The sequence below is a fragment of the Hylobates moloch genome, unplaced genomic scaffold (assembly GCF_009828535.3).
Source record: "Hylobates moloch isolate HMO894 unplaced genomic scaffold, HMol_V3 SCAFFOLD_19, whole genome shotgun sequence".
NCBI lineage: Eukaryota > Metazoa > Chordata > Mammalia > Primates > Hylobatidae > Hylobates > Hylobates moloch.
This window is the reverse complement of record NW_026652294.1, coordinates 49,062,025-49,088,875: the sequence shown is the minus strand read 5'-3', so window position 1 is coordinate 49,088,875 and position 26,851 is coordinate 49,062,025. Positions and strand designations below refer to the sequence as shown.

At 35.4% G+C, this 26,851-nt stretch overlaps 1 protein-coding gene across 7 annotated transcripts in view; it reads left to right on the top strand.

The window, feature by feature from the left end:
- The window catches only part of TANC2 (tetratricopeptide repeat, ankyrin repeat and coiled-coil containing 2), a 486,082-nt gene that overhangs the window by 99,016 nt on the left and 360,215 nt on the right, over positions 1 to 26,851 (top strand). For all 7 annotated transcript variants that reach the window (XM_058432006.1, XM_058432005.1, XM_032138883.2 and 4 more), the window contains one exon: positions 18,167 to 18,238. In XM_058432006.1, coding sequence (XP_058287989.1) covers positions 18,167 to 18,238 — 72 coding nt within the window. The remainder of the gene's footprint in view (positions 1 to 18,166; positions 18,239 to 26,851) is intronic.

The following is a 26,851-nucleotide window of genomic DNA, read 5'->3' as shown; positions in this document are numbered from 1 at the left end:
GCTTGTACAACGTAGTGAGACCTCATCTCTACCAAAATATACACATATATATATACACATATATATATACACACACATATATATATACACACATATATATACACATATATATACACACACACACACACACACATATATATATATATATACACACACATATATATATAGGCCAGGGGTGGTGGCTCCCACCTATAGTCCCAGGAACTTGGTAGGCTGAGGTAGGAAGATCACATGAGCCCATCCAGGAGGTCGAGGTTATAGTAAGCCATGATTGCGTCCGTGCACTCCAGCCTGAGTGACAGAGTGAGACTCTGTGTAATAAAAAAAAAAAAGTTTCTACACCATCTTGGGGCAGTGGTGATTTTAATTATTTTAAAAAAATCTGTATTTACTTCTACCTGAGAGCTAATTGTGACTTTTATGATTAGTTTCCACTGGGGTAACACGTGATTAAAGTTTCAGTCTTAGAGAATTTTTCAAACTTACTGAAATTTTACTGTAATGTATTTCTGATTCATTTTTTAAAATTAAGGATGCTGGGTGTGGTGACTCATACCTGCAGTCCCAGCACTTTGGGAGGCCAAGGCAGGAGGATGGCTTGAGCCCAGAAGTTTGAGACCAGTCCTGGCAATGTAGCAAGATCCCTTCTCTACAAAAAAAAAATTTTAATTAGCTAGACATGGTAGTGTGCACCTGTAGTCCCAGCTACTCCAGAGGTTTAGGCAGGAGGATCACTTGAGGCCAGCAGGTGGAGATTGCAGTGAGTTGAGATCATGCCACTGTACTCCAGCCTGGGTGACAGAGCGAAACCCTGTCTCATAAATAAATAAGCCAATTAAAACATTTCAGGTTATGATTGTGTGAAAATTGGTGACTTTTTTTGTCTTAATATCATTGGTTTGCTGACTTGAAACTATTTCTTAAGCCATTCCTTATCTGTATTTTTCCTGTGGATTGTTTCATTGAAACTCTGGCATTCTGCAGATTGCATAAATTTAAAATTATTGGAAGATTTGTTTTGTATTTCTTTTTTCCCTTTTATTGTTTAGGAGAACAGTCCTGGTGAGGGAAAATGTCTGTGTTTTATTGGTGTTACTTCTGACATAATTCAAAGGCAAGGAATTTTTTTTTTTTTTTTTTTTTTTTAAGAGACAAGGTCTCACTGTGCTCACTATGTTGCCCAGGCTGGCCTCCAACTCCTGGTCTCAAGTGATCCTCCAGCCTCAGCATCTTGAGTAGCTGGGACTACAGGTACATGCCATCATGTCCAGTTGAGGGCATGTTTTGATGTTGAAACAGAGAATGCAATGCATATATGCCATTTTATCCACATAGAAAAATCAGAAAAATGAAAATTTATGACATACCTGCATAGGAGTGTTGTTTATTATAATTGACTCCCAAGTAAAAGAGAAGAAGTATACTTAAATAAGCAAATTAAATGATCACAAGGAAGGAAAATTGACTAAGACTGTGTTTACACATCCTGATACCTCTGATATAAGATGCTATAGATTTGTTTTGTTAAAGTGCATCTTTATTCTACAATAATTTAGGACTTTATAATTTTTTTCTTTTTAAAAAAACTTTTATTTTAGGTCTAGGGTTACACGTGCAGGTTGATTTACAGGTGAATTTGTGTCATGGGGCTGTGTTGTACAGATTATTTCATCACCCAGGAACTAGGCCTATAGATATTTTTTTTTTCGATGCTCTCTCTGCTCGCTCCCTTCACTCTAAAGTAGGCCCCAGTGTCTGTTGTTTCCCTCTTTGTGTCCATGTGTTCTCATCATTTAGCTCCCACTTATAAGTGAGAACGTGTGGTATTTGGTTTTCTGTTCCTGTGTTAGTTTGCTAAGAATAATGGCCTCTAGCTCCATCCATGTTCTTGCAAAGGACATAATCTTGTTCTTTTTTATGGCTGCATAGTATTCCATGGTGTAGATGTACCACATTTTCTTTACCCCATCTGCCATTGATGGGCATTTAGGTTGATTCCATGTCTTTGTTATTGTGAACAGTGCTGTAATGAACATACATGTGTATGTGTCTTTATGGTAGAACAATTTTGTATTCTTTTGGGTATATACCCAGTAGTGGAATTGCTGGGTTGAATAGTAATTGTTTTTAGTTCTTTGAGGAATTGCCACACTGCTTTCCACAATAAGTGAACTGAATACACTCCCACCAACAGTGTGTAAGCATTACCTTTTCTCTGCAATTTGCCAGTATCTGTTAATAAGTTATTTTTTGACTTTTTTAGTAATAGCCATTCTGTGTGAAATGGTATCTCATTGTGGTTTTGATTTGCATTTCTCTAATGATCAGTGATATTGAGGTTTTTTTTTTCAAATGCTTGTTGGCCACATGGGTATGTTTTCTTTTGTAAAATGTCTATTCATGTCCTTTGCCCAATTTTTAATGGGGTTGTTTGGTTTTTTAAGTTTCTTATAGATGCCGGATATTAGACTTTTGTCAGATGCATAATTTGCAAAAATTCTCTCCCATTATTTAGATTGTCTATTTACTCTGTTGATAGTTTATTTTGCTGTCCAGAAGCTCTTTTGTTTAGTTAGCTCTCATTTATCAATTTTTGCTTTTGTGGCAGTTGCTTTTGGTGTCTTTGCCATGACATCTTTGCCAGTTCCTATGTCCAGAATGGGATTGCCTAGGTTGTCTTCTAGGGTTTTTATAGTGTCCGGTTTTACATTTAAGTCTTTACTCAATCTTGAATTGATTTTTGTATATGGTGTAAAGAAGGGGTCCAGTTTCAGTCTTCTGCATATGGCTAGCCACTTATCCCAGCACCAATTATTGAATAGGGGGCGTCCTTTCCCCATTGTTTGTTTTTGTCAGCTTTGTTGAACATCAGATGGTTGTAGATGTGTGGCCTTATTTCTGGGTTCTCTATTCTCATCTATTGGTCTATGTGTCTGTTTTTGTATCAGTTTTGGTTACTTTAGTTTGGTCTATGTGTCTGTTTTTATATCAGTTTTTGTTACTGATTTTGCATGCTGTTTTGGTTACTGTAGCCCTGTAGTATAGTTTGAAGTCAGGTAATATGATGCTTCCGTCTTTGATATTTTTGCTTAGGATTTGCCTTGGCTATTTGTGCTCTTTTGGGGTTTCACATCAATTTTAAAATAGTTTTTTTCCAGTTCTGTGAAGAATGTCATTGGTAGTTTGATAGGAATAGCGTTGAACCTGTAAATTGCTTTGGGCAGTATAGCCATTTTAATGATACTGATTCTTCTGATCCATGAGCCCGGGATGTTTTTCCTTTGTTTGTATCATCTCTTTGATTTCTTTGGGAATTAATTTTTTAATGTTTTTTTTTTTTTTTAAATCTGTTAAGAGATCTGGGTCATTGGACCTGTAGAATTTCCTTCAGTCTGAATTATGTTGTTTGTGTACTCAGACACAACTTAACATTTTGCCCTTTGCTTTTCTTGAAAATCAGTAGCTGGATTTTGTTGAATATGTACTCAGGAACAATTAAACATTTTCTTCTGTACTTTGTTTTTCCTGAAAATTGACAGCTATATTCAGAAGTTTGACCAGATTCAGGTTTGGCAGCTTTGGCAAAACTGTAGTTGTGTTCCTATCATCACTTGTTTTTACTCTCTTTTGATATTTTTAGGCACTGATCCCCAGCGCCTATACAGCTATTAATTCATTGCAAGTTGCAGAATGGTGATATTCTAATTCCATCTTTTGTGTCCTACTTATTATCCAAAATAATTTTTAGGGAGATTCCTCTTATGTATCCTTTGGCTATTAGTAATATAGGTAAGGCAGCATCAAAGCTTGATTTTTTTTTCATTTTCCCAGTTTTCAAGATAATCAGTTTCTTGTCAACCTCAGAATGTGACCAGTTAGTGTTTTGTTTTGTTTTTGTTTTCTTTAAACATTTTATGATCTCCTGGCCAGTGATAGCCTCTTCATTAACCTTTTTGACATGACCATAATTGAGAACAGTCTTGATAGTTTTCTTACTATTGGAGATGTCAGATGTTCCAGGTTCATTTAGTACATTTCCTTTTCAGACCAGCTAGTTCTTTAAGAAGTCCGGGTTTCTTTTAATGGAGAATGGCATTTCAAGATCACAACCTGGGCACTAGACGTGTCCACTGCTACTGGATTAGTCTGTTTCTAGGTGTTTTCAGTGGATAGAGTTAGGATATACCTGTGATTTATAAGATTGTATTGATGTTTCCAATATAGATTCAGTATTACAGAATTTTTACTGCACTTCTGTACTACCTTCATAGCTCCTTTCTTCCACACTGAGAAATCTGGTTCGTAAGGGAGGATAGAATTAGTTTGTCCCATAATTACTCACTTGCTTTATCCCTCCTTATATAGAGAGTGGTCTGAGAATATTACCACCACCAATTACTGAAATCAGTTAATTTTTGTTGTTATTCATGCTGTCTCTATTCTTCTCCATGCATTTATGGTTGTACTCTACCTGTATTGTCAGATCATGTAGTGATTACATACTACAACCTCTCCCTTTGAAAGTCCTCATTTGGGCTGGGCATGGTGGCCCACGCCTGTAATCCCAGCACTTTGGGAGGCCAAAGCAGGCGGATCACCTGAGGTCACGAGTTCGAGACCAGCCTGGCCAACATGGTGAAACCCCATCTATACCAGAAATACAAAAATTAGCTGGATGTGGTGGCGGGTGCCTGTAATCCCAGCTACTCAGGAGGCTGAGGCGGGAGAATCACTTGCACCGGGAGGCAGAGGTTGCGGTATGCCAAGATTGCACCACTGCACTCTAGCCTGGGAGATAAGAGCGAAACTCTGTCTCAAAAAAAAAAAAAAAAAAAAACAAGTCCTCATTTAATCTTAATTCTGGAAACAACTGCATCTTTAATCTCACCACTAGTGCTTATTTTGACATCTTTCTAGTTACTTTGGTGGCTTAAAGTTCTTTTTCTAATGGAACTAGGAAGAACTAATAAGAACAGTATTCACTGAGTTTTTACATGTTGATAGCAGTTTGTCATTACCCCTTATACTTAAAGGTAAGTTTTACTGAATGTAAAATCTTTAGCTCAGATTCTTTGTGTATTTTAAATATCTTGTTCCATTTTATTCTGTGTCTTTTTCTATATAAATCATGTTATGGAAACGAGGTTTCATGTTGTGTGCCTATAGTCCCAGCTACTTGGGAGGTGGAGGCAGGAGGTGGAGGCTCTTTTTGAGCCCAGGAGTTTGAGACCACGGTGGGCAGTGTAGCAAGACCCTGTCTCAAAATAAACAAATTTAATTAAAATTTTAAAGATTATGGCCAGGCACGGTGGCTCATGCCTGTAATCTCAGCACTTTGGGAGGCCAAAGTGGGTGGATCACCTGAGGTCAGGAGTTCGAGACCAGCCTGACCAACATGGTGAAACCCTGTCTCTACTAAAAATACAAAAATTAGCCAGGAGTGGTGGCTGGCACCTGTAATCCCAGTTACTGGGGAGGGTGAGGCAGGAGAATTGCTTGAATCCAGGAGGTGGAAGTTGCAGTGAGCTGAGATCATGCCATTGCACTCCAGCCTGGGTGACAAGAGCGAAACTCCATCTCTCAAAGAACAAAAAAACAAAAAGCAAACAAACAAAAAGATTACATGATAGTTTTGCTTAAATACTCAAATGACCCCCCCTTTTTAAAATCCAGTAATTTTAGTAGAATTTAGTGCATTGATCTAAGTTGATAATGTCAAGTATACAGGGTACTCTTGAAATACATAGTTTCAAGTGTGTGTGTGTGTGTTTATCCTTCCATGTATATATGTTTATGTATGTATGTACACATATTAACATAAATACATACATAACTAGGTGTATATATACATATATAAAACACATGTACATGCAGGGTTTTTTTTTTTCTGAAAAGGGATCTTGAATTACAGTTCTTCTGTTCTCTCACTTTGGTTTTCTTTAGAGATTCCTATTTATCCTTATGCTGGACCATCTTTGCCTGTCTTCAGTATTTGTCACTTTCCTGCAAATCCTTTTTAATCTCTTTCTTCTCTTTATTTGTTAAAAATTTTCCTCCCTTTAACCTTCTCTTTCTCTTAAGATCATTTTGTTATGTTTATCTGATCTTGTGTTTCTTCTAGTTTTTTTTTATTGTACTTTAAGTTTTAGGGTACATGTGCACAATGTGCAGGTTTGTTACATATGTATCCATGTGCCATGTTGGTGTGCTGCACCCATTAACTCGTCATTTAGCATTAGGTGTATCTCCTAATGCTGTCCCTCCCCGTTCCCGCCACCCCACAACAGTCCCCGAAGTGTGATGTTCCCCTTCCTGTGTCCATGTGTTCTCATTGTTCAATTCCCACCTATGAGTGCGAACACGTGGTGTTTGGTTTTTTTGTCCTTGCGATAGTTTACTGAGAATGATGATTTCCAGTTTCTTCTAGTTTAGTCTTCATTACTGAAATGAATTTTATTTGTAATTCTTTTCTGATTTCTGTCTCTTCATTTCTGAGTTTTTCTGATTCTGATTTGTATTGCTCTTTGATGTGTTATCTAATTTTCTTAACATTTTTAGAGCTTTTTGAAATTGCACATTACAGTTTTGAATTGTATATTACAGCTTTAATTTTTTTTAATAAGCCTTTTTGGTGTACTTTCATTGGAGGTATTCCGATGGCTTTTTATTCTCTTTCTTTCCTTTCCTATCTTTGGGTTTTGACCTTGATACTTTCTTGTTGATCATTTTTATTTAAAATTAGTTTACCCAAGTATGTATAAGGAGACATGTCATGATAGCTTTTTCTAACTCCATATAGCTTTCTCCTTTGTTGTTTTTTTGTAAAATGTTACATTGCAGCTTGCCTTCTGGCCCTGTTCTCCTCTTGTACTTTGATTTAGACCTTCTTGTTTCTTTGTCCCTTTTGTCCGTTTTCTGCTGAATTTTCATTCCATTTCTAGGACTTTCATTTTAGCATGGAGCCCTAGCTTGGCACACCAGTTTCAAGAGTACACATGGCTAAATTGGTCCAGCCTCTTCTGAACTGTGGGCCCCATGTACTCATTTGCCCTTAGAGTGGGCAAATACCTTTCATTGTCAGCTGCTGTTATCAAATTAACTCTTTGTATTTTCCAGTGAGTTGCATTCTAGTGATTGCCAGTTTTGTGGTCTGTCATACACCCTATTGCTCCCCAACCCCCTCCCCCCCGATTTTGTCTCATTTAGATGCTCATTAAGTTTCAGGTCTATAGCTGTTTTGTTTATTCTTAGCAATACCCATTTATATTTTAGGGTTTGCAAGGATACCTTGTGTACAGAGGAAAATCCAACAGTATTCTTCTACTGTACTCTTCATACAGAACACTTCTGTGACCAGATGTATGGGGGCATTTTTCCCCACTAAGCAATTCTTCACTTCTTTGAAGACACCAGTTGGGTGTCCTATAATTCAATTCCATTCTGGCTACCTAGAATTTAGAGTCAAATCCCACTGGTTAAGGGCTTAGTCCCACAAACCTGACAGTCACTTCAGATGCCAGTTGCAAGTCTGAGTTTCTAGTATTTCTGACAGGGAAAAAAATTGGAGGTCTCCACAACCCCTTCCTCAGGTTTGAGCATTTGCTAGAATGTCTCGTAGAACTCAGGGAAATACTTTACACATGTTTAGCTGTTTATTATAAAACAATATGACTCAGGAACAGCCAGATGATAGAGATGCTTAATGCAGGGTATTGGATAAAGAGCCTGGAGCTTCCGTGCCCCCTTGGGGGCACACCACTATGCACATATTCAGCAACCCAGAAGTTCCCAAACTCTGTAGTTCAGGAATTTTTATGGAGGCTTCGTCACGTAGGCATGTTGGACTGTTAACTAAATCTCTAGTCCTTCTCTCCTTCCAGGAGGATGGGACATGATGGGCTGAAAGTTCCTAGCTTCTAATCATGGCTTGGTCTTTCTGGTGACCAGTCCCCATCCAGGAGCCCACCAAGAATTAACTCATTAGAACAAAAGACACTCCCGTTACCCAGGAAATTCCAAAGGATTAAGAGACCTGTGTCAGGAACTGGGACAAAGATATGTGTGTGTGTCTGTGTGTGTGTGTGTGTCTGTGTGTGTGTGTGTGTGTGTATGTAGATATATCTCTTACAATATCACACTTTGTTACCCAGTATTGTAATACTTGTTCCTGAGTAGTTGTTTTACTCTCTGATTGTTCTGATGATACTTATGTTGGAATTTTGGAAGATCCAAAAACTGTTCCACTGCCACTACCTTTTCACAATTTTCTTTATAATTTTTTGATGGCCCAGAGTTCTTAACTAAGGTATCTTCCATCAGTGTCTGACATGTTTAAAATCTGTGGGCTCTTATCTATATTCTGAGCTTTTAAAGATGCTGGACATCTACTGAGTATGTAATCTTCAATATATATATGGACAGGTTCTACATAATGATTGCTAATGCTATATCACTGTAAAACGACATGAGTCAGTCATATAATTAATTCAAAGAAAGTCTGATAGAATGAAAAAGTAAAAGTAATTTGGTTCCATTCAATTTGGGAGGAATAAGAATTATAGTCTTCATATTAAAAAATACTGGGGCCAGGCACAGTGGCTCACACCTGTAATCCTAGCAGTTTGAGAGCCTGAGGCCAAAGGATTGCTTGAGCCCAAGAATTTTGAGACCAGCCTGAGCAACATAGTGAGACCCTGTTCTCTACAAAAATTACAAAAAAAAAGTTAGCCAGATGTCTTGGTGTGCCTGTGGTCCCAGCTACTCAGGAGGCTGAGATGAGAGGATCACTTGAGCCCAGGAGCTCAAAGCTGCAATGAGCCATTATCACACCACTGTATCCGCTGTGGGTGACAGACCGAGACCCTGTCTCAGAAACAAACAAACAATTATACAATCATTTCACTAGGAGACTCTCAGAATTACTTTTAAAGTATTTCTTAATCTCTTAAGCTTGATCTAATATTGATACATAAATGCCTGTCCTATTCAATGATAAACTCCTTATAGAGCCTTTTTACAATTTTCCTTTCATATATTTCAATATATTCCTTTTCAAATGGTTGGAATACAAAAATTATTGTGGATTTTATTGTCTCTGGATAATTAATCTTTATATACTGTTTATTTTATATTAAGTTATAATTTAAAAATAAAAGTAGTATATATTTATGACATACAATGTGATGTTTTGATATATGTATGAATTGTGAAAGGATTAAATCAAGCTAGTTAACCTATCTAATGTCTCCAACTTTTTTTTTTTTGCTTTTTGCGGAGAATATTTAATATCTACAGTCTTAGCAATTTAAAGACTTATGCAGTGCACTATTATTTACTGTAGTCACCATTCTGTACAGTAGATTTCCGGCACCTATTTCTCCTATCAAACTAAACTCAATACCCTTTGAGTAGCATTTCCCCATTTCTCCCTGCACACCCCTGCTCCCTCCAAGCCCCTAACCACCACCATTCTCTGTTTCAGTTATTTTGACTTTTTTAGGTTCCACATGTAAGTCAGACAATGGAATATTTATCTTTTTGTGCTTGACTTAGTTTACATAGCATGATGTCCTCCTGGTTCACCCATGTTGTTGCAAATGACAGAATTTCCTTCCTTCTTAAGACTGAATAGTATTACACCCCTTGTGTGTATTCACCCACACATTCACCACATTTTCTTTATCCATTCATTGGTTGATGAACACTTAGGTTGATTCCATATCTTGGCTATTGTGAACAGTGTTGTAATGAATATGCGAGAGAGTGCCGATATCTCTTTGGCATGCTGATTTAATTTCCTTCAGATATATACCCAAAAGTGGGAATTCTTGAATCACATGGTAGTTCTATTTTTAAATTTTTAAGGAACCTCCATACGGTTTTCTATAATCGCTGTACTAATTTTATATTACTACCAACAGTGTACAAGAGTTCCCTTTTCTCCACGTCTCTAGCAACATTTATCTTTTGTCTTATTAATTATGTATGAGGTGGTAGCTTATTGTGGTTTTAATCCGCGTTTCTCTGATGGTTAGTGCTGTTGGGCATGTTTATATATACCTGTTGGCTCTTTGTATGTCTTCTTTACAGAAATGTCTGTTCAGGTTCTTTCCCCATTTTTAAATAAGATACTTTGTTCTCTTGCTATTGAATTGTTTGAGTTCTTTGCATATTTTGAATACTAGCTTCTTATCAGATGTATGGTTTGCAAATTTTTTCCCATTTTGTAGGTTATCTCTTCACTCTGTTGATTGTTTTCTTTGCTGTGCAGAAGGTTTTTTCTTTTTTCTTTTTTTGAGACAGGCTCTTGCTCTGTCGCCCAGACTGGAGTGCAGTGGGTGACAGATTGCACCCAGTCGTGCGATCATGGCTCACTACAGTCTTGACCTCCCAGGCTTAAGCGATCCTCCTGCTTGTTGTCTGTGAGGCAAGTCTCGGTCCTGTAGCCTGGGCCTGCAAGGTGCGTCCTGTCGTCAGGGTCTGTTGGAATGGGCCTAGACCTGGGTCAGCTGGAGCCTTGGCCCTCAGGGTCAGGCCTGGATCCTGGGGCTACGGATGCTAGCCTGGCAAAGGGTGGGTCTGAAGCTTGGGACTTTGAGAGCTGGCCTGGTTCTGGGGCCAATGTGGAGCCTGTGGCTGGCCTGGAGTCTGAGTAGTTAGGAGCCTGCCTGTAGCATCGGGTCCCTTGGAATGGCCTGGCAGTGAGATAGGTCTGGAGCCCTGGGTATGTGGGGCCAGCCTGGTGGTAGGGCAGATCTGGAGCATGGGGCTTCAGGGTCCAGCCTGGAGCCTGAAGCTGTCGGGGCTCACCTGGCACTTGGGCAGGCATGGAGGCTAGGTTTACAATGTAGTTCAAAAGCTAGGAGTGGGCACCAGGGCACACAGAAAGAGATATCTACAGTGGAAGCCCTCTAAATCTGTTTTGAGGAATGAGAAAGGAACTCTTAACACTCAGAATATGCCAAATGCTCACCCCCCCTTTCCTGTTGTTTTATTTTCTGCTGCCCCAACCCCCCACCTTGGTGGTAACATCAAGAATTCACATAAGCCAAAATACCAAGAAAGGGGAACCGTCCTCTCTGGCGGAGCTATAGTCCCAAGAGTTGTCGGGCCATTCTTTAGATTATTAATGAAAGCTTTTTTTTTTCATTCTTCCTACCACTGTTCTCCAGACACAGATATAGTCATGAAATACCTGCAGAGCAAGGTTACTATAGCCCTAGGTTTTGTCAGGGTACCAAAAGAGGAGTGTTAGGGAATGGAAAGTGCTGAAAAGATTGCCGTGAGGGGCACCTCAAAGTCAACCCCATTAAGTTTTTATGAGCTCCTGGAGTCACCCCTGAGCTTCACAGGTGTGAATTTGGTCCTAATTGTCATACCATGGACTTTAGAACTGACCTAACAGATCACTGCTCAGCACCCTGACTGACCACTTCAGGGTACACAGGCAGTACAGATATGAATAGCAAAGGCTTTGAAAAATGTAACTAACATTTCCTGTAGTATTAAAGAAGACTTGGAGTTTCATAACTCAAAACATTCATAAAATGTCCGGATACAACCAAAATTGTATACAAAGATTGACATACAAATTACATATGAAATTGATACACAAAAAACTAGGAAAATAGCAGTTTGCAAGGGAAAAGACAATAGATACCAACTCCAAGAGATGACCGAGGTATTGGAATTATCTGACAAAGATTTTAATGCAACTATTATAAAAATGCTTCTCTATGGAGTAAAATAATGAAGGAAACCTTTTATTGTTACTAGAACAATTGATGCCTCTCTTCTGAAGTGTAATGTATTTCAGCCTGAAAAGTCTTAAATTTTTATCTCTCATGTATGAAATTAAATCAACACCCTATTTTTTATTTTATTAAAAATAATAATAAATTCCCAATGGGAAAAAAGTTAAAAAATACTCCAACAAGCAATCATGTGAACCTTCTTGAAATGAATGGAAAAATAAAAAGTCTTAAGAAAGAAATAGGAAATATATAAAGAAGAACCTAATGAAAATTTTAGAAATACTAAATATAAAGACCCAAACAAGAAGCAAACTTGATGGGTTCAGTAGCATAATGGAGGTGACTGCAGAAGGAGTCGGTGAACTTGAAGACAGATCCATAGAAATTATCCAAATCTAAACAACAGAGAGAAAAGCAGGGAATGGCGGGGAATAGAACCACAGGGATCTATAGGACAATAACAAAAGATCTAGATTCATACCACTGGAGTTCCAGAAAAAGAGAAGGAAAAATGTGGTGTTAAAATAATATTTGAAGAACTTATGGCTGAGAATTTGTCAAATTTGGTAAATAGCACAAATTTACAGATTCAGGAAGCTGACTGAATCCTTAATAGGATAAATGCAAAGAAATTCATTCCCTATCAATATGTGATCAATCTGCTGAAGACTAAAGATGAAGAAAAAATCTTGAAAGCAGCCCGAGAGAAATAACACATTACCTAGAGGGGAACAACAATTTGAATGAGTGTAGATTTCTCATCAGAAAACATGCAGATCAGAAAGTTGTGGCAAAAATAGGCAGAGGATATAAACAAGAATATACACACACCAAATGGCCAGTAAAACATATGCTCAGCTTCGTTATTAATGAGGGAAAGGCAAATTAAACAAAAATCAGATAGCAATTCACATTCTTTAGCAGAAATGAAAAAAAACCTGAGTAGTAGTCATGAGATTGTGAGGAAATGGGAACATTCACTTTTTGTGGAAATAAAAATTAATGCAACTGTCTTTGGCAAAAATTTGTTTGCTCTTATAGCGTTTTTGCATTATATTATTTAGTAGTTTCGCTTCTATATCTTGAACATGTGCACAAGGAGCTTATATACAAGCAGATTAGACATGTGCTATAGGAAATGGTTCATTGCAGACTTCCTTTTGAAGTACTATAAATTTGGAGACTATCTAAATCTTCATTAGTAAGAGAATAGATACAATTGATATATTCACACAGTGGAATACTAGAGTTAAAATGAATTCCACACAGATAAATTTCAAAACATAAGCATTAAGTAAAAATGGCACATTGCTGGATGATATGGTATCATTACACTTACGTAATATAAACATTTGTGGAGGCATATATATGTAATAAAAGTATAAAAACATGCATGTGATTTTACTTATTAAGATAGGATAGTGGTTAATTTGGGGAGGGATGGAAGAAGGGAAATTGTATTGGAGAACTATATAATGAAAATATCAGCTGTGTACAACTGGTAGTGTTTTAGTTTAAAACCGATTGATGCAAATATGGGAAATCTTAAGATTTGGTAAAGTTTGATAGTTGCTATATCAGTGTGAGTTATATTTTTCACTGTATTTTCTATATATTAAATTTATTTACAATAAGATAATTAACTTATTTGTATATAATTTTGATAATTATGATTGTTATGAACATTTATATTATGAATATATTTCTCAGCTGTTGGCACTGTTGAAATCTGAGGCCTGATAATTCTTTGTGGTGGTAGGCAGTCCTGTGAATTCTAGAATATTTAGCAGCATTCCTAGCCTCTGCCCTTTAGAAGTGAGTAGCACTCTTCCAATTGTAACAACCAAAAATGTCCCTAGAAGTCCGTGGTTTGCTCCTGGTTGAAAATCACCAATTTAGAGACTACAAAATGCTGTCACATGTGTTAGCTCGTTTGAACCTCACAACAACCATCAGAGGAAGATGTTACTTTGACCTCAGTTTTACAGATAAAAACACTGAGACTCAGAGAAACTCATCTAAAAATGACAGGTATGGAACTAAAACTCAGGTCTTATTATGCCCACATACAGACTTTTTGTGCATTTGTATGTACATGAGTATATATTCCCACACATTTCCTGGTAACCTTACTAAAAGTAGAATACAAATTAAACATTCTAAGAAGTTTCTTATTTTTGTATTTCATTCACAGACATATTTCATATCTCCTCTGGTAATTTATTGATGTCTGTCTCAGGCATCTTAGTGATTACTGGGTTCCATTGTGCTTTTTTCATGAAAGCTTCTTATAAATAATTACAAATTAAATAAAAGGAGTAGGTCCTCTACAGGACTGTTGTATTCTTCTGTTTGTCTTTTTTGACATGCCGTAGTTTCATTCTGCATTTGGAGAAAATAGGTTACCAATATAAACTTTTGCTGGGCTGCTTTTATTTCCTTATTAACTATCATGAAGTGTTTATGTAAAATACTTGTTTACAGAAATTTTTATAAATGGATTTTAATATTCAAAATCTAATTTTGGTTTCAAACCCAAGAATCAAATTCAGACTGTAGAAATGATGTACACATTAGTTTTTCATGAAAATAGTTTTTCATGAAAATAGGAAATGATATTACAACATAATCTAGATATTGTGGTTTTCAACAATGTTTATTTAGAAAAAAAACCATAAACTTAAGGGGAAAAAAAATCCCTTTCACAATGCATTGTGCACTTTTAGTCACCTCGCAAGAGCCTTTCTTGGTCACAGAGAAGATTGAGATGTAACATGTAATTAAGCAGTCAGGTATTCCATTCATTTGGGGTGGTTTTTGGGAATTTTACATTTTACTCCCTAAAGGATCACCTAGAGAGAGCCAAGAAAAGGGTCCTTGAGCCCATGCAGCCATTAAACTTTCAATGGCCCCTAGGCCAGACATCATTTGCAGAGCTGCCTTCTCATCCTTACTGGCCTTACTCTCAAGTCATTCAACTCATTCCTTTTCACAGAGATTGCCCTAATTAGCCTTCTAAACTAATCTCCCTGCCTTTAGATCAGGGGTCATTTCCCACTGGCTAAATCTAGGTCACTCCTGGTTTTTGTAGGGCCCATAATCTAAGAATGGTTTTTATATTTGTAAATGGTTGAAAAAAAATTAAAAGAATAATAATATTTTGTGACATATAAATTATATTAAGTTAAAATTTTAGTGTCCATAAAGAAAGTTTTATTAGAGCAGAACCACATGTGTTTGTTCATCCAGTATTGAAAACCACCAACCTAGTGTCTACACTACTATAAGGGGTATCTTTTTAAAATGCAAATTATTCTAGGTAAATATGTTTAAAAATTTTTTTTAAAAACATTAAGCAGGTAGATCAGGGTTCTTCGTTGTTTCTCACAGTGTAATTTCTATGACAGCACATGCTGGTTAACATTGTGCCTCACTATAGGTGAGTTAAAAATGTTTCCATCTCAAGTAGTTGATTTGATAAGAGTAATTCATATATCAGTGTCATGAGCATTGACCTTTTCACTAAAAAGAAAATGTATCATATTTTCACACTGTAAGCATTTAGAAAGAACTACTTTTAGTTACTTCTTTTCTTGTTAGAGCAGCTTTTTTCTTGAATTCCATGTAAAGCACGTATACCTAAGCTTGCATTGATAGATTTCATAGATATGGGGAATAGATGCATGATAGGGACTTTAGTTACCTAAGCATGGGTATACAGAATGTCAGGTGCCAAATTTTCTTAATAGAGTATAGAATTTTTTTTTTTTAAGAGTCAAGGTCTCTCCTTGTCACCCAATTGGAGTGCAGTGATGCGATCATAGCATAGCTCATTGTAACCTCGAATTCCTGGCCTCAAGCGATCTTCCCATCTTGGGCTCCCAAAGTGCTGGGATTACAGGCATGAATCATTTTGCCCAGCCCTAGAATTTCTTAAATAATGGTATTCATTAGAAAGGAGCAGTAATATAGACCTGGAGAGGGAGCGTTATAGGGTTGGCAGTGTACCAGAATTCCTACTGAGGTACTTTATTTTGGTTGTGGCCAGTTCATTGTCAAGAGAAGCTATCTTTTAGTAGGATGAATAGATAGAGAGACCAAACATGGCTTTTGGGGAAAACATTTTTTTTCTTTAGAGAATATATCTTTTGATTTTATATTGGAAGCACATAGGAAGATTATATTGTAAGACTAAGTCCTCATAACCTACTTTGTTAGAATGCCTCTATTCTGTAAAGGAATAATTGCTATAGTTACTGATTAGTGCTTTAACATTGTTTTTATGAGAAAAGAATAAAACGGGAACATGAACTCAAAATATTTAACAAATTTGGGTAGAAATTAGTATCAGAGAGATGTATTGAGTCAAACATCCTTGGATTAAAATCCAGTTTCACTTTTACTGGTTTTGTCGTTTGATTTCAGTTAGTCACCATGAGTTTCAGTGTTCTCAGCTGTGAAATAGGTCTTTACTTCATAGGGCTTTGATGAACTATATAAAATACCTGGCAGAGAGTACATAGTAATTGTTGGCTGCCTTTCTCTCTGTTCTTAAATACATTTTAGAAAGAAGAGAAAACTTTAGGATTTTTGGACATATTGAATATTAATTCACAAGAGAGTGAGGTGGAAGGAATCCTAGAGGGTTTAAAACTTAGAAATTAAATTTGAATCGGCCCAGTTGAAATACTGAGCCTTATTAAAAAGAATCCATATAATTTATAGAGTTGTTTACTTAGAATTTGAAATACAGTTAAGAAGTATTGTAAATGTTCACATTTCCTTTGAAAGGACAAAATTAAAGAATTTAAGTTTTGATTTTAACAGAGGCAGATCACCCATTCAGAGATGATAATCCATGAGTAGATTTTGCTTTAATTTTTAAAAATAATGTCAAAGAAAAATGTCTCATATTTGTCTTTCAGATAACACCTTATTTTGTCAACATGTCTATTTTTATTCAAATGTGGTAACTTATGTAGTAACAGCAGAACTAAAATAATATTTAAACTGATTTATATTTAAAAAGTATTTTCATACTGGAAGAAAAAAATATGGTTGCCTATCACTTTGAGTATCTTTCTGTGTGATAAGTTATTTTACAAATCTGACTAATTAAATTAGTGGAGTGTTTTACTGGATTACTGTGGACTAAGAGATACGAATATTTCCTGGCAATGTACTTATTATTTTGTATTGTCATCATATATTTGGAATCGATTGATTAAATGCTGCTGTACTTGCTAGTTTAACAGCCCTCTACAAAAATAAAGAATAGTTGATATATATACATGAACTGGATTTAATTATTGCTAGGCCTTACATATAATAAATATACTTAAAAGGAAGCTTTATATCAATAATAAATTAAAAAACAGGCCATCTGTTTAAAAAGCAATAGATGTTAATACACGAGCTCTATTACAAAGAATAAACCATAGAATAAGTAGATGACAGAGCAAGAATACTCTTTATTAAACCTGCTTACAGCTACTACCCCTTTTCCCTGTCAAGTTAAAAATAAGACAAGTGATTGTGTGAAAGAAAGAATAAAGGAAATTGTTGATGCCTTAATGCATTTTTCATCTGATTAAAGTGATAACAAATTTATAGGTGTATAGACCACTATGTTAAAGATTTTGCTTGGTTTAGTTTCATATTTTATATTATACTTTACATTCTCAATGTGTGAATGTCTGTGTTACTGTGCCTATTTTAATGAATTTATGATGTGTAATTTTTCTGTTTCTATATAACAAAATTGAGGCAGTTATTTACAATAAAGTAAAATTTGTTTTAGCTTTTCTTAAAGTGCATGAGGGAATATACTGTTTTGGTTATTTCTTAAAAGAAGATGTATATAATGAAATGGATTTGTTTCTATATAATTTTAAAAATCATGGTAAAATAAACTCAAGATTTATTTGGTTTTTAGCTTTTATATTGATTTCTTTTATAGGTTTATTGATTTTTATCTCTTATAAAACATACGCATGTGATTCTTATTGTAGTAAAACAGTCTTAGGGATTATTTGATGTACTGTTGTACGTTAGACAGAAAAAGCAGCTGTAATTAATTTAAAAGATTGTTTTAAATCAGGCCTTCTTAACTGGAATTCTGTGACTGAACTTTGGTGTTGATAACTTTCCTTCATTATATGCAAAATAGAGTATATACATATGGGGGAGGGGAAAAACACCTACACTTTCTTAAGACTTCAAGAGGGGAGTGTAAAAATAAGGGTAAGAACCATTGGTTTATATAAGAAAAATCCTCAAATATTTTAATGATCCGGATTATAGGAAATACAAATAAATGATTGATATAGTAGTTTTAAATGTAGATAATGCCAGAGACACTGTTATGTCAATCTCATTATCTATTTGCTTATGCTCTTTTTAATTTTATGCAGATGGAGGGAGCGAGGAACCACCGGATCGAAGACAGTCAAGTGTAGACTCTCGCCAAAGCCGCTCTGGGCAAGGTAAATTTTCATCAAATTGATTATTAAATTTCAAAAAATAACAATAGATATTTCTTTCTAGTACTTAATTTGGAAACTAGGATATTGCCATGGTATAGTTTAGATATTCTAGTTTCTCATTTAGGATTTAAATGATATGATGTAAAAATCTATATATTATTTATTCAAGATATATGAAAATTAAATATTGTCTAGTGCCTTGTTTTTTTAAATGATATTAACGTTTAAGTAATTTTGAAGCATTATGGTATATATCTGGATATCACTTTTGGAATGTAACCAAAAGTGAATTTTCAGCAACAACATTTGTTGGAGTATCGTCACACACTGGCTTTTTAAATTTCATCAATATAATATTTGTTGTCTTAGCTGTCTCAGAAGAAATGGTTTTTGTTGGTAATTGCTATATTAGGATCTTCCTACTTATTTTCCTTTTCTGTTTAAAATTTATTATCACAGGCCTTTGATTAATTTTTGAAGGGACAACTTCAAAACTAGGTAAAAACATTCTGAGTCAGTGAAATACCCAGTTAGACCTTTTCTAACTTATTTAACATTGCATGACCACCAGCTCTGTATTCCTTTTTCTTTTCTTTATAGTACTTACCACCTTCCTATTTATTCTGTTTATTTTCTCTGTTCAAAACTAGAATGGATGTTTCGTGATAGCAGTGATTTTTTTTGTTTGTTTTACCCTTTTTGAAAAATTTTTTTTAATTTTTTTATTATTATACTTTAGGTTTTAGGGTACATGTGCACAATGTGCAGGTTTGTTACATATGTATCCATGTGCCATGTTGTTTTGCTGCACCCATTAACTTGTCATTTAGCATTAGGTATATCTCCTAATGATAGCAGTGATTTTTATGCTTTGTTCACTGCTGTATCCTTAAGTGCCAATAATAAGTACATAGTATATAGTAGTCACTAAATAAATAGTGAATGAATGATCTCAAAGAGAATGAGTTGAGAACCCAAAATGATGAATAGATTATAAAATTCAGACAATCATTTATTGAGTTTGGTTTTCAAAGAATCTTTAATAGCATAAAATAAAATAAAGCTGAGATTTACAAATGTGCAGTTTTTAATCCTGTGCAGTTTCTAATCCTGTAAAAGCTTCAGATTTATTTATTCTATAATCGTGTCCCTCTTTTTCTCTAACTTTGCTCTTCCCAGTTTTTAGAGCTGTACTATTTTTATAAAATTGTTTGTTGCTGATTAAAAAGAGGAATAATGAGTTGAAAATTTTAACTTATGCTAATACTTAATCATACTTAAGTAATAAGCATGTATTATGACTATGTCTGGAATTTATCTTATTCACTCTTATTTTCCATGTAAACATATTTTGATATAAAAATGAGATTATGTAAAACTCTAAAAATAAAATTAGTACAAATTACTACTAAATTGTAATTATTAAATGTCTTAAATTTTATTAAATATCAAATATAGATGTTTGAAATCGCTTACCTAATTTACTCTGAGCTTTGTCAGTTAAAATATTTTTCAAATCAATGAGTGTAATTGAATTTTATTAACAAAGCTAAAACTTCAAACAACAAAACCAGGGATTTCTGTGATCCAGAGGACAGCTACCTGATCTCAATTTGAAGTCACCAAGAATTGTATCATTGTTAGAGTTAATCGATATTAAAAGCATGTTTCTTAACTTTTTAGAGATATTATTTGTAATATCTCTTTATTCAAAAGAAATATATATATTTTTTGATATGGAATCTTGCTTTGTCGCCTAGGCTGGAGTGCAGAGTGCAGTGGCTTGATCTCGGCTCACTGCAACCTCCGCCTCCCGGGTTCAAGCGATTCTCCTGCCTCAGCCTCCCAAGTAGATGGGATTACAGGCCCGGCTTTTTTTGTATTTTTAGTGGAGATGAGGTTTCACCATATTGGCCAGGCTGGTCTTGGAACTTGTGACCTCAAGTGATCCATTCACCTCAGCCTCCCAAAGTGCTAGGATTACAGGTGTGAGCCACCGCGCCTGGCCAGAAAGAAAATTTAAAAAAACTATCTGTAATGAGTTGAAATGAATGAGAAATAATATTAGGAGTAAAAGATGGGATGAGCATAAAACGTTTGTTACCTCGAGAAACCCACTGAAAGATCAGTAAAGAAGGATTGGAAGGAGAAAATATCAACACAGTTTCAGAAACTGGAGAGTATATGAATAATTGAAAACTGAACTCCAGCAGTAGCAGAGGAAATCAACAAAACAACCAAGAGGTCTCAAAAAGCTTGAGAATGACAGTGTGTGGAAATGGAGATGCAGTGACAATTGGTTGAAAGTCAGATGAAGAAGCATTGGGTTTCTGGAACTTGCTCCCCAAAACCACCTAACCAGTCAGCTGGGCAAATGCTGAACTCCTCACCCCTAACCAAAAGCAAAATTTATCCTTAGGAGTGGGGAAAACCAGAAACACTCTAGCCTGGGAGACACCAGGCATAGTTGAGGGCAGAAGTCCCATGCTAAAAATGGGAGAATTGGACCTTAGATATCTCTCTCCTGTCTTTCTCCTACTGGGCTTCCAGAATACTGGCAGTTAGACCTTCAGATTTTAGGCAGGAGGTTGGAAAAAAAAAATGTCTTTTCTGGAGAATCTGACCAAAAAAAGGAAGATAAAAGAAGAAAGAGGAAATTTAGTCATCAGAGATTCCTGAAATAAACAGGCCAGTTAGCTCACTCCATGTATCAAAGCTCCAAATCAGCTTTTCAGTCCACTGCCCTTAAATATAAGCAGCTAACAAAGATTAGTAGATATTTGAAGAAACTCTCTAAATGTATGAAAGATAGAAATTAAATGGAATAAAACAACTTGGAGAGACATACATTTTTGCAGAGGAAAATTATAGAACTATTATCCCCCCAGAAATAAGAGAAAATAACCATGAGACAAGAAAGAAGTACATAAAAGAGTGATATTATGACTTTAAAAAAGGTTCTTAGGCATTGAAATTCTGATAGTAAAAACCAAAAGCTCTGTAGAATTATCAGAGGCTAATGTGCTGAAAGAAACTGAAAAAATAGAGCAAAAGGACAAAAATAAGAAATGAAGGAGGAGTGTTAAGAAAAATCACAGGATCAGTCCAGGAATTTCAATATTCAAATAATAGTTGTCAAAAGAAACACCAGAGAAAATGGAAAAGAAATCATCAAGATGATTCAAGATAATTTTCTTAAGAGCGTAAAGTTTCCGGATTGAAAAGGCTCACTCTGTGCTTAGTACAATGGATGAAAATGGATCCAAACTAAGGCACATTGTGGTGAAATTTGAAGTCACTGGGGCCAAACAGATCGTTCATGCTTTTGGGGGGTGGGAGGGAATGAGTTGGCTTTGCACTTGTCAGTTGTAGCATTGGAAACTGAAAAATAAAGCAGCATCTTCAATATTCTGAAGGAAAATAATTTTCAATCTCTGAATTCCATATGTGTTGATACTGTTATTCAAATATAAGAATAGAATTAGATATATACATTTTCAGAAACAATCTGCCTGTCTTATATACTTTCTAAGGAATCTGTTGGAGGATGTGATCCATCAAAATGAAAAAGCCAAATGAAAGAAATGAATTACAAGAGACAGGAAAGTCAATAAAGCAGAAAGATCCTTCAGAATGACAATAAAAAGAAGGGGATAGAGGGCTAGCAGTTCAGATTGGAGTGGGTTAGAAGCCTCCAGAAGAGTCGTCTTCAGGAAAATGAGATTGGTAGAAACCTGATGCAATTAATTGTCTTTAGAAAAGTTTTAGACAACTGATGAGAGACTCAAGGTTGAATTGGTGATAAATACATAAAATAGTAAGCAAAAGAAAGTTCTGAACTACAGGGAAAATAAATAATGTGTAAGAAAGGAGATGTTAGAATAATGTCGTCAGTTCTTTAGCAGAATCCAGAGTAGTTGATGTCCAGGCCAGTCACCTCCAGTAGAAAACATGATCAGTTTACTTAATTATGTGGTACAAATAGTTTCATTATTTATTTGATTTGGACTATTATGATAGGAAGCAATGCTCTAAAGGAGGGCAGGTCTGACCTGTGACTTTGTTTTTGTATGGTTGGTGTATTTGATTTGCTAAGAATTTAAATTATTTTTGCATCTATATTCACATGGAATATTGACTTTTCATTTTCTTGTTTTCTAATGTATTTATCTGGTTTTAGTATCAGAATAATGCTGGCCTCATAGAATAAGTTGGAAGTTTCGACTTCAGTTTCCTCCTCTTCAATTTCCTAAGCTACATTGTGTAGAATTGATATTACTTCATCCTTAACTGTTCGATACAATTTCTCAGAAGCTAATTGGGCTTGGAATTTTATTTGCTGAAAGGTTTTTAAATGTGAATTCAAGTTATTTAATAAATATAGGACTATTCAAATTACGTGTTTCTTCTTGAGAAACATTTTAATATCTGCATAATCTGTAGTGATGTAAGCATTCTCATTTCTGATATTTGTAATTTGGGTATTCTTTCTCACTGTCCTGATCATTTTGGACAAAGATTTGTCAGTTTTATACATCTCAGAGAATCAGTTTTGTATTTGGTTTCTGTATTGCTTTCCTGTCTTCTGTGTCATTGATTTATACTTTGTCCTTTATTATTTTCTTTCTTCTGCCTGCTTTGGATTTAATTTTATCTTTTTCTTGTTTCTTAAGGTAGAAGCTGGGGTCACTGATATGAAAGCTTTCTCTTCTAATATAGGAGTTTAGTGTTATAAATTTCTGTTTACTGCTTTAGTTACATAGATTCTGATAAGTAGTATTTTCATTTAGTTCAAAAATACCCTTTTGATTTTTTCTTTGACCCATGTGTTATTTAGAAGTGTGTTGATGTAATTTCCAAACATTTGGAAGTTTTTCAGATATCTTTCTCTTATTGATTCTTACTTAAATTTCATTGTGATCAGAGGACAAACTTTCTGTAGGTTGAATCATTTTAAATTTGTTAAGACTTGTTTTATGGCCCAGGAAATGATCTATTTTAATAACTGTTTTGTATGCACTTAAAAAGAATGTGTATTATGCTGTTTTAGGGTGGAAGGTTCTATAAATGTCAACCTGGTCACGTTGATTGATAGTGTTATTTAAGTCTTCTATATTCTTGCCGATTTTCTTTCTACTTGTTTAACAGCAAGGAATATTGAAATCTCAGGCTATAAGTGTGGATTTGTCTATTTCTCCTTGCAGTTCTGTCACATTACTTGTACCACTGGTCCTCTGATAAGAAAAATTACTCTTCCTCAGAGATTTATGTGTCTCTTCAGCTATAGCTGCTGGTTGTGAGATGGGCTTGCTTAGGGACAGGGCTGGACGAGAAAGGTAAAAAAAGAAAAAGCCAGGAGATTTCCCCCATTCACTCAGTCCCATATAGAGGCCCTCCATTCCCACTTTCTAACCAGAAAGAGATGACTTATTTTGTATCTCTTTGTGTTTGTTCCTGGTGTGTAGTTCCGGGATTTGGATTCAGGCTTGGGGTTTGGGGTACATAAAAAACAGCCGGAAACTCATTGCTGAACTGGTTGTACTTTAAGTTCTAGTTTTCTTCCACAGTTTGCCCGCTATTGTTTTCTTTTCTGAGTCTCAGATTGCTGGTTCATCATTCTTGCCAGGATTTTCAGTTATATTCAGGGGTTTTAGTTACATTCAGTTAAGGCATAATGTGCTTACTTCATCTTAACCCAGAACCAGTGCCCTTCCATTTTATTACAACATAGATAGCACTCAAAATATTTTAAAATTAGTATGCATGAACATCAACCTACAGGGACAGATGCTAGTTCATTCAGAACAAATGCTAGCTGTAGACAGCTCATCCCCATATAGGTGCATACTGCCTGATAATCTGCCCTGCCTGATTGTGGATACAGTTTCTATTTCATGTTTCTTCTCCAGTAGCAGCAGAAATATATGTTGTCTGTTGGACTGTGCCAATGTCTTACCCTCTGTGCATGAGGGTCCTTTTCTTTCCTTTGTGTTAACAAGTTCCCTGGCCTCTGATCTGTGTCTCCGGTACAGTGGATTTTGACTCAAACATGCTCATACTCACTGTTCCAGTTTAGGGGCAGAGACCTCCAGTGTCTTCTGCTTATTATATGTAGGAGAAGGGAGACAGGCTCTTGAAATGTGACTGTAAAACTGATTGTGTTAGTTTAACCCCAGTATGACTGCCGCAGGTTAGGTGGTTATTTTCTACTTTCCAATAGCATATTATATATAATTGCACTATATTACTTATTATATTTTGTCTTATTTGTCTATTGGGTCTCCATTTTTCCTAGTAATGTAGGAGTTTATTAATAGTAGGCTCATTGCATGCAGAACAGTGCTAGTGCATTGTATTTAGGTTATCAAGTTTGATGAAGGAAACTATAATTCCTGGATTTCGGATTCTGTATTTCAGTAATCTTGAGTTACTTTATCAGAGTTGGTTTTTTTGTTTGTTTGTTTTACTGGCTCCATTTTCTGCATTAAATGTTTTTTTTTCATTAGCGAAATGTATATATGTAAGCAACTTACTTGGTTCTAGACATTAAGTGGGTAGATGAACCAGCATGATATGATTGAAACCCAATTTTTATTTTCTTTTGCAAAAATAGCATTATGCAGGCATTGAGTTCTGGTGTACAAGATGTGTACTGGTGTAATGATGTCCACGAAACCAGCTCATGCTGGAAGATGGGAAAATGCGGACAGTGTGGCTTTGCATGATTTCCATTATTTGTAGCCAACTTTATTTGATTAATACATGCTGGTGTGTCAGTAGAACTAGTATATTAAATTGTCAAATATACTGTATTCTGATCCTCTTTCCTTGTAAATATGTAAAATATTTAGTAGAAATGAGATGTTTATGCTCTTGAAACACACAAATTATTCTTCAGTCTGGAAAGTTACAGTGATTTCTTTATTGAACCAACTGTGGTTAATTACATAGAGTGACAAGGAAATTATTTCAATATTCAGTGTATTATTTCTTTACCTCAGTATAAGAATATATCTAGTATAGTAGCATTACTAATGAACAAGACTGTTCTGTTTATGTGCCAGGTTGTGAACTAGGTGCTTTCACATAATCCTCATTTAATTCGCAGAATAATGAAATGACTATTATTTTCCTACAGGAAATATTAATTTTATATTATATTCTGGCTTTATACTTATCTACATCCCAAGTTCCAAATCAGTATTGTTGGTAGCATGTATTTAGAACCTTTTCATTCTGATATATAAAGTATATATTTGTTGGTGGTTGGATAATATTTGGAAGATCTGAGCTTAAATGATAAATCCCTCTGAAATATCTTTATTGCTTGTTCTGTATTTCTTCAGAAATTTAGTTTGTTGTAGATTTTTTGAAATTAAAACACACTATTTTTATAAAATTAAACTTGAGATGCCTCTTGGAATACATAGCCCCAACTTTGAGGCCAATAGTTCATTATTATTTAGAATGTTAGGGATATGTCTTAGAATGTATTGTTAAAGTTTCATTAATTTTTTAAAAAGTTAATTTATACCAAACAATGTAGACATTTAAAAAGGATATGTTAAGGCTTCTTCCTGTTACACTCTCCTAAAGTAACAAATACCTACATTCAGTTTGTATCTTTCCATGTTTTCGTCTGAGCTCATACTGGCATATGCAAGGATGCATATGCATATATAAACCAGTTTGAAGGTTTTTGAAAAATAAAATGCAGTTTTAGTTCTCCCCTTCTGTCTCAATTAACAGTATAGCGTGGCCATCCCTCCAGGAACATACTTAAATTCTTAATTTCTTAAAATCTGTGTATTGGTTGATAGTCTAAGTAACCCATTATGTATTCCACTATTTCCTCATATATGAGTGTTCAGATTTGCAAAGTGATTATGATAATTAATTTATAATCTTAAGCTCTTGGAATACGTGGCCCCAAGCACATTTTGTATCAGAACATATTAAATAGCCTATTTAGCTTATGATAATTGGCCTAATTAACAGTAGAAGCCATGTAGAAGCCACTCTTTGCTTATTCACCTTTATGAAAGAAAAGGAATAAAAGCATGACAACTAAAAAGTTTGGAAGGCCGGGCACGGTGGCTAACGCCTGTAATCCCAGCACTTTGAGAGACCCAAGGCGGGTGGATCACGAGGTCAGGAGATCAAGACCATCCTGGCTAACACGGTGAAACCCTGTCTCTACTAAAAATACAAAAAAAAAAAAAATTAGCTGGGCGTGGTGGTGGGCACCTGTAGTCCCAGCTACTTGGGAGGCTGAGGCAGGAGAATGGCGTGAACCCAGGAGGTGGAGCTTGCAGTGAGCCAAGATCGTGCCACTACACTCCAGCCTGGGTGACAGAGCGAGACTCCATCTCAAAAAAAAAAAAAAAGGAAAAGAAGGTTCGGAAAGGTATGAACATCTAGAAAGATTTTATTTTAAAATATTCTCATGTGAATTTTTCTGGTAAGAGATAAAAGTTGTAAAAAAACTTTATAAGTCTTTTTGAAGGGTCATAAACAGTGGGATAAGAAATTATTAGGAAGGGATCTATTGGTAAAGCCTGGGGAAAATTATTATAGAGTTGATACATTTTTTGTTTTGTTTCATTTGAAGAG